Source organism: Chaetura pelagica, unplaced genomic scaffold (assembly GCF_000747805.2).
Source record: "Chaetura pelagica isolate M959 unplaced genomic scaffold, ChaPel_1.0 scaffold38, whole genome shotgun sequence".
NCBI classification, from domain to species: domain Eukaryota; kingdom Metazoa; phylum Chordata; class Aves; order Apodiformes; family Apodidae; genus Chaetura; species Chaetura pelagica.
Genome location: NW_009954181.1, coordinates 461,274 through 476,579, shown reverse-complemented (window position 1 = coordinate 476,579; position 15,306 = coordinate 461,274). Strand labels below are relative to the sequence as shown.

Here is a 15,306-nt window from a genome sequence, read left to right as displayed (position 1 = left end):
ATTCCTGCAGGTTGTTGCTGTTTAAAGGACATAGTCTTGGCCCAGCAGGAGGGCTGAACAGCAGTTTTGTTGGCAGGTACCTAACTTTCCTTTTAATAGCTGTGCAGCATGGGGGGTTGGATGGGAGCAGTGATGATTTCATTGCTTGCCAACAGTGGATGGAGCAGGGCGAGACAGCGGGGAAGCAGGGGGGTGAGAGGAGGGCAAAGCAGCAGGTTGGTTGTGCCTTGCTTTCCTGGGAGCATGTTTTTTGGTCTCCAGACAAGACACCTTTGACTGTTTTGGTAGAAAAGGGATGATGAGAGGAGGACTGGTCACCAGACACACTCATGTCTTTCCAATCAGACACTGTGGTTGTTTTGGAGTTTAAACACCAGTTTTGGAGGTTTTCAGCTCTGTCTCAGCTTGTGCATGGACATAACTTAGGAGGTTAAGGCCAGTCCTATCCCCTAGCTCTGCTCCCTTTAGGGACCAGTTACTCATTTGGTTTCCCGTGGAGACCAAAAGGGATGGAGCTTCTCATGGCTTTTGCTTTTCCCCCTGTGACTTTATATGTGTGTTTCTGCCTGTAAGGTAGGGAATATACATCTATTTCTGGTGTATGGGGAAACTCAGCAAAATAATCCTTGTGAAAATGTTTAAAGTGTAGACTTGGAAACTGTGCTTTAACTTACCCAGCTGATGTCCCTCTCCAAGGCCTCTGATGGGCAGAAAACTCCCAGGTTGGTACCAAGCCTGACTTTTCCTCATCTTTCTCTCTTCTTGTGCCCCCAGGTGGCTGGAAGTCCAGGTGGTTAATCTGACCTGCACCCAGCGTTGGGTTCAGTACCTCCAGTTGCTGCAGGAATCCATTTGGCCTGGAGGAGTTTTACCAGCAGTGCCTAAACCAGCCAGGACAGAGGAACAGAAGAAAGCAGCAGCAGAGCAGGCCCTGCAGAGCCTGATGGGGATCTTGCCTAGTAAGTGTGCCCCAGAGATGTCAGCTGCCCATGAGAGAGGAGAAGTGTGGGAGACTGGACATAGAGCTCCTAGAGTGAGATCAGAGGAGGCCACAAAGATGATCCAAAGGCTGAAGCAGCTCTGCTCCAGAGGCAGCCTGAGAGTTGTGGTTGTTTGGCCTGGAGAAGGCTCTGGGGAGACCTTGGAGCACCTTCCAGTGCCTGAAGGGGCTCCAGGAAAGCTGGGAAGGGACTTGGGCAAGGAGCGAGAGGAAAAGGGGGAATGAATGAAAACTGGAAGAGGGAGACTGAGGTGACACATGAGGAGGAAATTCTTGAGTGTGAGGGTGGTGAGAGCCTGGCCCAGGTTGCCCAGGGAAGTCACGGAAGCCCAATTCCTGGAAGTGTTGAAGGGCAGGTTGGATGCCCTTGCAACCTGGTCTGGTGGGAGGTGTTCCTGCCCATGCAGGGGGTTGGAACTAGATGATCTTTGAGGTCCCTTCCACCCAAACCATTCTGTGATTCTATAATATGATCATGACAGGCTGGGGAGCCCTGCAGTACATTGGCATCTCTGGAAATGTGGTTAAACACTGAGATGCAGCCTGCTTGTGCCAAGGCACTGGGAAACATTCATGACCTTTGAGGTTTCAATGGTTTCCTGCAAGCAAAAAACACAGTTTCCCAGTTCTAGGTAGTTTGAATAAGCATTTGGGAAGCAGCACAGCTCAGAGAAAGGATGGAGTGTGCTGGTGGCTTCCAGGTGCAGCCTGGCCCCATGCTCTGTGCTTAGTGCTGCTGGTGAAACTCCTGCTGAGCCACCTCCAACAGAGTAGGGCTCAGGAAGGCCAGTGCCACACTGTGCTCCCACCTGCTGCCAGAGGGTCCCAGTGTTGATGAGAGTCTTAAGGCAAAGCCTTTGGCTTCTCACTCTCCTAAGTGGCTTTTCCACTGTCCTCAAATCATGAGCCCAGCTGCACTGGATTTCCCTCTCAAAGTCTGACACAGGGACCTTTGACATTAAAGCAGCTGCTGCCTAATCCCTGTGAGTGCAGTTTGAACTTTTAACTCCCTTCTGTAGAGTAAGGGGCCCTTTCTATCCTTTGGGGATGAAAAAGTCCTACCAGTATGTGCCCTTCCAGGCTGGAATGCTCTCCTGGCATTCAGTTCTGTCTCTAGCTGTTTTCTTATGTCGTCATTTTGGGCATGGGCTGATTCAGGCTCACAGCACCATCACAAACTCTGATTTAGGAGCCACCAGCAGAAGACTTGACCCTATTTTATTACCATGGAAATGTGCATTTGCTAAAGCTTTGTCTCTGACAGATGTGATCCAAGAAATCCTTGGCACGAGTAAATGCCAGATGAGCTGGAATCTGGTACTGGAGTCGCTGGGCCAGCCTGTCATCAACAGGTATGTGGCTTATGGTCTGGATTATAGTCTCTTTACCCTGGTAAACCTGTGTGAGGGGGCCTGCAAGCTATGCTCAGCGTTTCACCATGAGGTTCACGCTGCCAGCTTCTGGAGACAGAACATTTCTGGCTGATTTTCCTGGACTTAGACTATCAAAGGGCATCTGGCTTGCTTATTATGGAGGTGCATGTCTAGGACCTCGGTCTGGCTGGAGTTTATTGAGCCAGTCTTGTTAATTATGTTGGGTCTGCTTAGTTTGTGGTTGTCAGGGGACTGTCAGAGGAAAGAAGACCCAATACTGGTTTAGGTTGTTGTTTTTAGAAGAGCTTAGGGAGCTGTATCCATGTGTAGATAGTGGTTTTCTGTTTACTCATCACATTGCATTTGGAAAGGAACGTTTTCATGATTAACTGCAGAGAAATCCATGTGCCACCTCCTTCCAGGGGTTGCATTTTTTTTCTGTGCTGCTTAGCAGCTTCAAACACCTACTGGTTTGGAGGGTGGAAAAAAACCTGCACCTTCCCTTGAAGCATTTTTTCTAGGGTATGAGATCTTTTGTTTTTCCCCTGCTGGCAGTCAGATTACTCCTTCCTTGCATGATCTTTGGCTTCTGCATGTCTGGAGCTGATCTCCCAGCTCCACTGTGTCCTGACCAGCTTAACCTTTATCTTCTCTCCATTTCAGGCACCTGGTTTTCTGCCTCCTGGACATTCTGCTGGAGTTCCTGGTTCTGAAAGGCTCCAGCCATGAGTTCCAGACCACAGCTGTTGTGCCGTCTGCCTCTGGTAGCCTGGACAGAGCAGGCATTTCAGCACATTAACCAGGGCTGGTGTAGCCAGCAGTGGAGGAAAGAAACAGCCACAGGCATGGGATGATTTGATTTTCAGTGTTTACTGAACATGTCTGGGAGCTTCTTGTAAAGAATTTGTCCAGCCAGTGCTAAATGAGGCTGCTTCCAGGCTTCTCTGGTTGGGCTGGGTGATGGATTAAACCCAATGTCAGGAGCTGAAGACTTTTCTGCTATGTAGCATCTGTTCTTCTGCTGACCTGATGGAGAGTCTGGACTGAAGATGCCCCACTGCTGCTGAGCTGGACAGTCTGAGGAGGATATGTAGGCTGCCCACAAGCCCTATTGTCTTGCCCCATGTTTCTGAACATCTCTGACACCTGAAGGCAGCCAGCACAAGATCTGCTTTTGTGGCCTCAGGCTCCACCTGGTACTGGCATGCAGAGACTTGATGTGGTCTTGTTGATAGCTGTTTCTCCAGGAGAATTGAAGAGAGAACCAAATGCTGTCCCTGCTATCTAAGCAGCATGCCCTGTGCCTGTCACTCACCATCCATTTTACCAGAAGGAAGATGGGGAGAGAGTGGAGCATGGAGATGGGGTGATGGCCCCGAAGTCAGCACCAGGAACCCATCCCCACTGTCCAAATAACTGGGAGGTCGAAAGCAGTGTAGAAATCAGAGCTGCTGTCCTGCCTTAGGGACAAAGATAAGCTGCCTCTCCCTGCCATTGCTCTGATATGGTCTTGTTCTGGCATTTTTTGCTGCCTGAACAGTAGGATGCAAGTAGATTAGACTGTGATCCTGGAAAAGAGAACTGTTCCCAGGCTGAAGAGGGAGGGTAGCTTAGCTGGAGTTGAAGAATACCTTGTATTCTGCCTGCCAAGTCATGTTGTAGTCCCAGAGGCTGTCACCTGGAAGGCACAGGAGAAAAGGAACTGACCCATAGGGGACATAGAGGCAGTAAATAAGCTCCCACACAAGTCCTTGTCACAGCAAGATCTGGAAGAGGAGTGAGCACCTCTAAGCCCAGGAGGACTATCAGATGCATGTCATGGACAATCAGACCACAGCAATGGGCTTGAGATCACCACCTCAGCTCTGTTGTTGGTTCTGTGTCCCTGTGCTTTGGTTCACTAGGCCTGCTCCTGCAACAGCTGTGTGCAGGGGGCTCTAGGAAGCTTCCTACATGGCATATTCACCTGACAGCTGCTCTTCTGGATCACCCAAAACTTGAGGAATTTTGCAAGCTGACATTGCCCAGCTGTCAGGTTTGTGACAGGGCAGGTGGAAATGGAGAATATTCCCCAACAGACTGGCTTGTTATCCTGTTTTGGTGTTATTTTCTGGGAGAAAGATGAACTGAACAGCACTGGGTTTCATTGAACAAGGGGACACTGCTCCTTGTGTTGTCTACAGATGAAAGTGCTGGAAAGGAGTGACCTTGCAAGGTGGAAGTGTGCAGGATCACAGCTAGTGTCTGTGTTACAGTACCAAATGATGCATTTCAGGGAGCTTGCTGGTTCTTGGAGCTGGATACTCTGTGGCATGGTTGGAGAGAAGGGGATGTAACTCCGACATGCACAGTGGTGCAAGCAGAAACTCTGCTTTTTCCAGAGGCAGCAGCTTCATACTGGACACCCAGCAGTATGTGCTGCTGTTTGGGTGTGTGTTTGTGTGAAAATACAGGGAAGGATTAGCAGGTATATTTTTAGGGAGCACTTTAAGGACATTCCAAGTCTAGGCAGAATCCAATGTAATGAATCAAAGTTGTTTTGCATCACTTATCAGAGCAGTTTCTCAGCACTTTTGAGGTGGTAGACTTGCCACCTGCTTGGAATAGGAGGGAGCATGTGTGTCAAGTATCTTAAGAGTAGATGAGGTAAATGGTTGGAGTATGCTCCAAATGGATTATCTCAAATAATTCCCAGCAGCAGGCTGGGAAGCAACACTCTCATATGCACTTAAGCACAATATCCACTTGGAGCAGCCTCTTCACCCTGTCCTGCACTGCCAGGCTGCTGTTCCTCTTCTTCTTATGACTTCCATTTAGTACATAACCTGTCTTGAGGAGTGGGGAGAAGGCAGTAGGAGAAGCAGCCATCAGCCTGGGATGAGGCTGCATAGCCCTGTTTGTCCTTGGTGACTTCCTAGATGCTGATGGTGTACTTTCTTGGTGTTGTTTCCTCAGTAATTTATGGGTTTGGAGCTCCAAGTTTGTAGTCTGTCATTGATTAGGGATATCATGAAGAGACTGTTTGCTGAAAAGCATCATTCAGAGATGGACTGCAGACTGCACTGCCAGCTCCACATGAGGGCAGAGGTCTAGCACAGTGCTTTCAGTCACTGGGTGTGACATTGGAAGGACAAGCTTACATTTCCCCTCTGCCAGGAAGCCCTGGCATCCCTGCCTTTAACCCTGACCTCTTTTATTATGTGAATGACTCAATATTAATTTCTCCCGATGGAAATAACTTGCCATTTCTGCTGGCAGGCTCTGAGGAACTCTGAGGACCATAGGTTGAGAGCCAGTGTGGAGCTGGGATGGTGCAGCAATGACTTACAGTTGGAGCAGGCAACTGCTTGGAGTGTGCCCCTTTCACAGGGGCCTCAGAGCCTTGGTTCTGCAGCCTTGCTCACATGCTGGAGTAGCAACATCTCCTTTGTGATGACATGGGATGAGCTGGGGCAGAAAGAGATGAACTCAATTCAATTGCACATGCTCTGAAGTCAGTGACAGGGTTGGGAACAGACCCCAGGAGTTTGCATTGCAAGATCTTGGTTTTATTCTCCAGAACTCCCTTTCTTAGAGCAAGGAAAACAGAAACCAGGGTTGCTGGAACCCTTTCTCATGCTCTTACTGGTTTGGCTTCAAGCTCCCATTCTCTCCTTCCTGGATCTTAGTCCATTCTCACAGCTGAGGTGGAGCTGCCCAGGACCAGCATAGGAACAAGTACATCTTTTTTGTACCTTGTTGTTAAGGAGCACAAAATCAATGAAAATTTAAGCTTTTTTCTAAGCCCAGTTCTTTGCCTCACTGCAATTTTCAAATTAAATTGAGCATGCCAGTGGCAAAGGCAAACTTTTGCATTCAGGTGGGCTGCAAGTTTGTTTCTATTCGGCTAAGACTAGAAGTACTGCTTTGATAAAACAAATGAGCCAATAAAAAGCCTTTAACTGATTGTGTACGACATGTTCCCAGCAAGCTCCCTTTTTCTGCAGGAGTTGGTGCAGGAGGCTCGAGCCACCTCTTGCTAAAGGGATTGGCTTCTTTTACAGTAGATCTAGATCCATGGTTCAGGTGGGTGCTCAACTCTAGGTCCTACTGGACAGAGCCAATCTGCTTCCAGCCCACTGCTTTGCTGCACTAAGGAAAGCACTTCATTTCCCCTGCCTCAGTTTCCCCCAGCACTGGCTAGTTAGACTGCAAGCTCCCAGAAAGCAGGAGCTGCTTGTGTCTGCACAACAAGGTTCAGTGGTGCAGGGCACTACTGTAAGCTAAATAGTAGATGTTTTGTTGAGCCACAGCTTGTTTCTTTGTGTTGTCCAGAAAAAGAGCCACCATGCACTGACTCCTTGTTTTATTTTCTGTATTTAAACCCTGGTATCAGTTGTTTGTGGGTGCAGCCACAACAAGTCTGTGTAGCAGAGTGCTGTCCTGAGAATCTCTTGTGGTGTTAAATGGGGAACCAAGCAGTTCTCCCAAGCACTGGTGACTTGTGTTCTGACTCTCTGTACAATATACTCTGTTTTAACCTCGTTTCTGTGTTTGGGTTTCAAATTTGCCTCTGCCAAGACACTGCGTGTAAGACAGCCCTTGGAAGGAGAAGAGCAAGGAGGGGAGAGGGAAGAAAGCCCCCAGGTGGGAGTGGGAAAGGGAGGAGAAGGCATCTCCCCAGGTGTCCCAATATGCTGGGCTGGGGCAGGAGGGCCGGTGGGACAATGGGTCTGGAACAGTGGTTTCCCCTCCTGGCACACGGTGGCGTTAGTGGGACTGCTCAGATGTGGGGAAGACCCAAGTCCTTAGCAGCTTGGTCAGAAATGGGAACAGTTTTCCCATCTCTAGTAGCTAGCATCAGCATTGCAGCTTTCTCTCTGACAAGCAAACTTCTTGATTTAGGCTTTCTAGTGAGTGAGAACCAGAGAAGCAATGTGGAGATCTTTGGCCTTTCTCCTGGAAGAAAGTGAAAGACAGAGGAGCAGGGATTGTGCAGACCCATGTCTCATCCCTTGGGCACTGCTGCTTAGGAAGTTCCCCTTGATATCAGTCCTGGAGGAGGAAAGCTGGTAAGCTATAAGGAAATAGAGGATGTCTGGAAATGAGAAATTCCACATGAAATTTGAAATATTACATCAAAGAAAAAAAAATAGAGGGAGGGAGGAAGAAAAACCTGATACAATGAATGCTTGGGTCATGTGTTATTCTGGATTATCTCTGCCATGGAAAGATCCCATGCATCCTATGAAATCCATTACCTACAAGCCAGTGAACATTTGTACAGCACATGATGCAGGGATCAGAACTGAAGCCAAGTTCCCCTGTATAATATCCACCCCAGGGTAGGTTGGTCCCTTTCCAGTGTCAACAGCCAGAGGATTAAGCCTTTATCTCTGCAGAACAGTGGATAATTAATACCAGATCGAACTAGGGGCTGTGCTCAGGAGAGCTTCTGCCTGCATTTGTGACTGAGTGTGACTTTATTGCCTCTGGGTGAGTTACAGGGGGTGGATTGATGTTTGCCTTGGTGATGTGTGCCTTGTAGCAGAGCATTGGAGCCACTGGGATGGCATTGGGAGCTACTGGGATGGTATCAGGCTTCCCAAGGCAAGCTAAGGGTGGGTTTTCCCATCACGGCCACAAGCAGTAGGGCATAAAGGGTGAAAACCTATTAGAAGATCTCTCTTCCCAGCCAAAAGTTAGAAGAATGGAATCAGGATGCTATGATTTGCCATCTTCTGGATTTAAATGTAAAATCCAGGTTTTGGCACTTCTGCCTTTCTTGAAATACATTAATACCATTATCCTGGCCAGAGTCCAGTTCAGGTAATTATATTCTTCCTACCTTAATGCCATTCCAGTCCCCTGTCTCCACTGGATATGCTATACTCTGAATTCCTGTCTGGAACTTACTTATTATGTTACAAAGTCTAATTTTTTTCCCTTCTGAGTACAACTGGTGCACAAACCATGATCTGGTCCCCAGCACTTGGGACTGCTAAAATAGTCCAGAGAACCTGCCTTAGACCTTTGACTCTGCCTGATGTCCTGGAGCATCTCTTGTAAGCCTGCTGAGCTGGGAAGTTTGATAACAGAGGGTCAGAGCAGTGTTGCAGTCCTGTTTACCCCAGTGGACTGCTAGAAACCAGCTTCCCTCTTCATGGGCTGGTGAGTGGGTTAATGGGAGGAAACTCCAGATTCCTGAGTGGCTGATGTACCTTCCTGTGTTGCCATTTATTCAAAGACTTTTAAAGACTAAAGTATGTCTTTACTCCCAGGTGGGGGAAGAGTCCTCTTGTCTTCAAGGAGAATATGACCAGTGTCCTACTGTAAATATGTCCAAAGCTCCCCACTAATTGGTAGATCAGTCCTACCTTGATTTGAGGGTCCAGCCCTAGGAAACCTTGTTTCTTGCAGTGGCTTTGACTACCTGGTTTCCCTTTTGGAGCACAGCTTTCTTGTCCATGTTGATGGCTCGTTGGCCTTTACATCTGCTTCAATTGATGCATTGGGTTATTTTTTTTCTCCCTCTTGAAAAGCATTTAAAGTTGCCATCTTTCCTTACCCTTTTAATTGTGCACTCATCTCCTGGCTTCACTGAGCAGCTGAAAAGGCTGCTCAAGCAGCACTTGAGGAGAGTGTCCCACAATTCTGCCAACTTCCTTCCTGTTCCCAGGCCCCTTCACTCTTCCACAGCCCTTGAGGACAAGGGGGGCTTGAGGGACATGCTGGAGGAGGGACAGCAGGGGTGAGGATCAAAGACCATAAACCACTGTTTAAAAAAATATAATGCCCACTGCTTCTCTCAAGTGTCACATCTGGCAGAGCCTCATTAACCTTCTGTTTCCCTCTCCTACTCCTTTGCCCCTGAAAATCAACAAAGCCAAACATAACAAGTTGGCTTGATTGAAGAAGGCTGAAGTGTGTGTGCTTAGTGTGAAAAAGCAAAAGCAAAGCCATAGGCTAAAGCCCCTTTTCCAGGCAGTCCACTTCACATTTATTACATTCGAAGATGGAGCTCTTTGAATCCTGATGCTCTTTAGAGTTGAGCTCTTTAACTTTCTCCCTTCCTGCCCTTGCAGCCTCATTCTCCCCTTGTTCCGCTTCTTCCGCCCTGCTCCTTTTTTTGTCCTGTGAGAACGAGTCTTTTAATCCCCTTGTACTGCAGATTAAAGCTATTATAGCCTCCCCAACCTGACATTTTCTCAGAGAGGCTCACAGCCAGATTTTTATGAGTGCTCTCTGTCTGTCTGCTGCTGCTTTTCTTCCCAGCACACTAAACCTCCATGCCTGACCTTTCCCTGAAGAGGGAAGGGCTGCAGTGAGCAATCCCGTGTAGGCAGAGCCTGGTCTCAGCAGGGCTCAGGGTGCAGGAAATTAAGACCCATGGAAATGAACAGTAAATAAGGAGAGAAAGAAAAGAGGATGGGAATTGAGAGACAGAACCAAAGCAAAATTCCAGGTGTTTGGAAACCAAACACTGTGCTTGGGTCTGAGTTTTGCAAATGGTGTTGTCTTTATGAGGATCCAACCCATAACCCTGGGGCTAATTTTTAATACCAGGCAAGTGGTGTTGCCTGAAACCTAAACTTCCCACTTCTTATTTGGCCCAAGAATAATGGATCCAGGCACCCAGGAGTGTGCAGGTAGATGCTGACTTTGTGAGCTTTCAGGGACAGGGATTACTTCAGTTCTATGGGGCTCTGTCCACGACAGGAGATTTCTAAATATTTGTCATCAAATGATGGTACCTCATCTCTGAGACTGCAGAGTTGTTTGATGTGCTGGTCCTTGTCTTGTACACATCATAAAACCACAAAGGATCAAGGAAGCTTGCCTAAAAGTGTGTGTGCTAATGGCAGGAACATCTTTCCTACAGAGTTTTCTGGCTCTTGTCATCAGTCCTGCCCCTGCCATGTGACCTACAATCTCCTAGAGCTCTTGGCAAAGCACCCAGGAGGGTGAAAAACTGGCCCCAAAATACACTGCCCCGAGAAATGGTGCAAAATTACTCCCAAACAGGCCCCCTTTCACGTGTGTGTACAATATATGAAGATGTGTCAGTGAACAGGAGGAGTGTTTGTTGCTAACACACTCTGAGTGGTGAGGAGGCAGTTTGTTTTCTTCTTCTTTAGGACCTTCAGCACGAACTTGGCCTGGTTGTTCTGAGCCATCGTTTCACCCATCTGTAAAATTAGGTTGCTAAGCTGACCTAGAGCTCTGCAGACATCCTAATGGTGGAGAGGTCTGGGTGCTGTGCTAAGTCATACAGCTTGAACTGAAGAAAATCACACAGTACCTGTGGTAAGAGGGTACAAAAGGTCAAATTTCAGTCCTGCAAGGCTTTACTTCCATCCCTTTATATGTGGGTTATGTTTTACCTCCCTTGTAAAAGGAGAATCAGAGAATATGCTTATCTTCATAAACACCTTAAGAGCATATTCTTCACAAGTCATGTGTTGGGGTTAAGAGATGTTTGAAGGGTTGTTTCAAAACCTCCAGATCTTGCTGAGATAGGTGGTGACCACAGAGAAGATTTCCCCTATTTCTAGGCAGCAACAGCATTTTGATGACAAACCAGCTCATGGCATTTGTGCTCTCCCGTCGCACACCCAAGAAAACAGAGGCTTCTGGGGGCAGCAGCAAAATTGCTTTTAAAGCAAATAACAAAAGAAATGCAACTGTCCCCTTTTGGAAACTCATTTTGGGGCAGAAGTTCCCCTGGCAGCCCAGCTTGCTGATAATGAAATCAAAACAGGAGCTGGCCCCAGGAGGGGCCGTACGTGTGAAACGCTGCCCATGTCGAATCCGTATGAATCCTCTGCCAGGAAAGCCCGAGCCCTGTAATTACTGGTTTTCAAGCAAGCAGCCTTTTCTTTCTCTTTGTGTGGGGCCCAGTCCCCCCCTTTCTCTCCCACCATGTGTGCATGGTAAGAGGATATTTGTAATGAAAATCACTGGGCAGAAGCGGAGAACAAAAGCGGGGGCGCAGGGGATATTCTTGGCGCTGGGCTCCCACCTCTGTCCGGTCTGCACTCTGCTGGGAGAGCACGGTGGGCACGGCGGGCTGGGGAGGCTCTTATTAACCTTAATCTGCAGAAAGGGGTTGAAGCCACCACGCCATGGCCTGGTTTCATAGCTACAGCAGCTCGCTCCCAAGCGTGCAGCCTTATGAAGGGGCAGTCTCCCCAGCAACTCTAATGCGTTTTTGCACCGTCCCGTCTAATCTGAGGTAGAAATGTCACCCCTGTCAGACCCCAGGCTGGCAGCTCCCAGCCACGGCCACGCTGGTAAGCACATATCCAGCTTCAACCTTCTGGTTGCTGGGGTGAAAGGGCCTCTTCATCTCCACAGGGAGAGGCAGATGAATCTCAGGCTCAAACAAGGGACCTGCTTTCCCCCCCTGATGCTCCCCCTCCAGTGCAAGGGGCCTTTTATTATGTCTTTTAATTCTCAGCTGTGAGTGGGAGGGAGCAATAAGGGTGGGGAAAAAGCCCCTCGCAGTGGGGAAAGGCCCCAGCCACCAGTGTGTGAAAAGGGAAGGCAGCGTGGAGATTAGAAATGTCAGCTTCATGGGAAGTACTTGATATTTAATAGCTTCACTTGATTGCTGTGAGGCTGTGACATGCACAGCACCATCAGGGCAGCTGTGAGCTGCATCCCCTGGAAAACTGATGCCATTTCTGGGGTGCCTTGGGAGCTATCACAATACAGGATGGTGAGAAAGAGGCATGTGAGCTGAGCTTGTGTTACTTAAGATCAGGTTGTCAGGCTGGTGGCTCATCCTGTCTGTGTCTGGCTGGCACAGGGTGCTCACCAAGCTGAGCTTTCTTCCCCTGACAGCCCGTGCCCTCCACCTGTTAGTGCTTGTGATTTGTTTATTGCAAAAATGCTGCTGGGTGGGCTGTTTGTAACATATTCTCAAGTGTGCTCATGTTTGCAGCCTTTGGGAGAGCTGAGGCCTTTTAAAGCATTAGCACTCCATAATCTCTCCTCCTCAACACATGCTCTGGTGCTGTCACCTGTGCAGTTGAGGCCACTGGGGGAATTTGTTGGTGTGACAGGAGCACTTTCTTGAGCTGGCAGGGATCTCATCCACATTTTTGTCTGCTTAAGCCAACAAAAATTATTGGATTCCTCCGTCTCCAGCACACGTGCTGCAGACACCAGCACACAAACAGCATGCTCAATTTCTCACCCAGGTTACCTCCCATGGTTGTGGCCTTGGGAGAGGAAGCTGCTCCAGTAGGAAAAGGGCTGTTGAAACAATTGAATAGCTCTGAAAGAATGAAGGATGCTTCTTGTTAATCATAGAATGTCTTGGGTTGGAAGGGACCTCTAAAGGTTCTAAAGATCTAGTTATGTGCTCTTGTGAACAGCTCTTCCCCAGCCTTGTTATAGGCTCCTTTCCAGGTACTGGAAGGTCACTATAACGTCCCCCTGGAGTCTTCTCTTTTCTTGGATGAACAACCCCAACTCTCCCAGCCTGTCCTCCTAAGAGAGGTGCTCCAGCCCTCTGATAATTTTTGTTGCCCTTCTCTGGACACGCTCCAACAGGTCCACATTCTTCTTGTGTTGGGGTCTCCAGAGCTGGATGCAGTGTGCCAGGGGAGACTGAGGTGAGACATGAGGAGGGAATTCTTCATTGTGAAGGTGGTGAGACCCTGGCCCAGGTTGCCAAGGGAAGCTGTGGCTGCCCCATCCCTGGCAGTGTTGAAGGGCAGGTTGGATGGGGCTTGGGGCAGCCTGGGCTGGTGGGAGGTGTCCCTGTCCATGCAGGGGGGTGGATCTTGGTGATCTTTGATACCCCTTCCAACCCAAACTCAAAAGTCACTGTGCTTTTATTGAACCAAGGCTGCTCTGGGCTCTGTCCACTCCTTCAAGCTGTGTTAGACTTTTGGTTTTGTCCATGCAAGCGAATTCTGACAAACTAGCTCATGGCTGTCACTTTCCACACACTTCAGCACAAACACATCCTTGCCAGCTTTGAGCTTTATCCTGGATTCACATGCATCTCTGAAGCAGCCTCCATGTACCATCTGAAAACACCCCAACCCCACGAGGCAGGCACTCAAAGTGACATTTGGCAGCATTCTTGCTATCACCTGTATAGAACAGTAGGACTCAGGGCCTGTTCATCCCTTGGCTTTCCTGGCTGGAGGAAAACAGCATCCACAATATAAAAAATCATGATGCACCATTATCCTTTTTAAGGGCTGTTCTTGACCCAATACACTCTGCCAACAAAAATACCTGTTCCACCGCCTTCAGCAAGGTTCACCTGCAGCCCCAAAGCTGCTTCAGAACAGCATGTATTTTAAGTGCACCACACACCATGGGCTTCAAAGTAAACACCATCAATGTCTCTTTTTGATCACATTCCTTTCCACGACAGGCTGATGATTTCCAAGCCAAGAATGTCTCTAACCTCTCATATTTCTCTTGGTCATTTCTGTCCTGAAATTGGAATGCAGCCACAGGCAAAAGGGAGGGTAGTGTCAGGGATCCAGATTTAAGAGACATTATCTCATCGATAGTGGACAAGGCTGGCACGACATCAGGCCTGATATTCCCTGGAAAGTTCAGCCTGTGTGGTGAGGGACATGGGAATGTAGGCTTTAACTCACAATACTAAGCTCCTGCTAGTAGAATGTGGTGAGATCCTGGCTGGCAGTCTCCATGAAGCATCTCCATCCTGTTGGAGAGCAGCTTAGGCAAAGGTCAAGTGGGAGGCAGGGGATGCAGGAGGGCTGAGGGCAGTTGTGCAGCACAGTGGTTAGGAATGAAAAAACTGATGTTGCATGGAGTGAAAGAGAGGAACAGGGCTAAAAACTGCACTTCTTTATTGTGGCTTGAGAGGAAAATTATCCTGCAATTTTGAGAGAGAGGAATGCACATCAGGTATCCTGGAGCATCCAGGTATGAGATGAGCATGAGAGACCAGGACTACAGTCATTACTTTTCTCGGGCGGCAAAGATGCAGCTAAACCTACATCTAAAGCTACTAATACCCTTTAAAAAGCTCCTTACACTTGGTCTGGAGATCGTATTGTCCTTAAGAAAAAGTTCATCTTTTCAGTTTGGCAGCAGCTGTGTTTAGCCTGGAGCACAGCACAAGCACTGGCAGATAAGACGGCACTAAGAGGTTTTGCAATCTCTCAGCCCTCTGGATCATTCCAGGGGAAAACTTCAGAAGGAGCCGGGTTTCATCACAATGTGAAATGAGAAAGTGCTTGCAATAGGAGAAGAAATCACTTGGAAAAGATTAGGGACAACCTCATATGGGCAAATCCCCCCAGCTCTGTGCCAAATCTATTAGAAGTGCCAGCTTTGAAGCCACAGGTGTGGAAAGCCCTGTGGCCAGTGTCGACCTTGCAACAGCATGTTTGCAGGGAGCATTCTCCTAAAGCAACCATAAACTGCCAAAGAAGGTGGTGATTTAGGTTCAGCTGCTTGTAAGGTTAGTATTTATGAGTCCCAGCACTGTAGCAGCAGGTCACAGATGAAGACACCTCCCTTGGCTTTGAATGTCTTTTGAAGCCCCACAGCCCTTCAGATGTTTTTTTGGGAACAGGTTGAGTGGAACCTGGTAGCTCCTGAAATAATGCACCATGACCTGCAGAAGCAAGTCTGGGCTATCAAATCCAGACTTGTCTTGCCCAGAGGATAAACCTTTGCCTGCACCATGTCCTTGTGTGGACCCCAGCTCCTGTGGATGGAGCTGGGGGCAGACAGAGCATGAATGTGCCATGTCCTGCCATGTCCAGGGATGGTTTCTCCCAAACGCGTTGTTTTGGGAAGCAGGCAAGCTGCAAGGTCTGGTTTGCCCTCACACCTCCTCTCAATCCTGCACGTCAAGGGATGAACATCTGCTCGGGGGTGGTGTGACCTACTCTGCTGCAGGAGCCACGAGAGGGAGCTTCGGGGCTGTCCCTGCAGTTTGTTCCCCAA

General features: G+C 48.5%; 1 protein-coding gene across 1 annotated transcript in view; it reads left to right on the top strand.

The window, feature by feature from the left end:
- Positions 1-3,172, top strand: part of SNX19 (sorting nexin 19) — a gene marked incomplete at its 5' end in the record, with an annotated part of 21,418 nt that extends 18,246 nt beyond the window's left edge. Inside the window, 3 exons of the mRNA XM_010002889.1 lie at positions 775-959; positions 2,265-2,352; positions 3,037-3,172. Coding sequence (XP_010001191.1) covers positions 775-959; positions 2,265-2,352; positions 3,037-3,172 — 409 coding nt within the window. The remainder of the gene's footprint in view (positions 1-774; positions 960-2,264; positions 2,353-3,036) is intronic.
- Between the last annotated feature and the right edge of the window lie 12,134 nt (positions 3,173-15,306).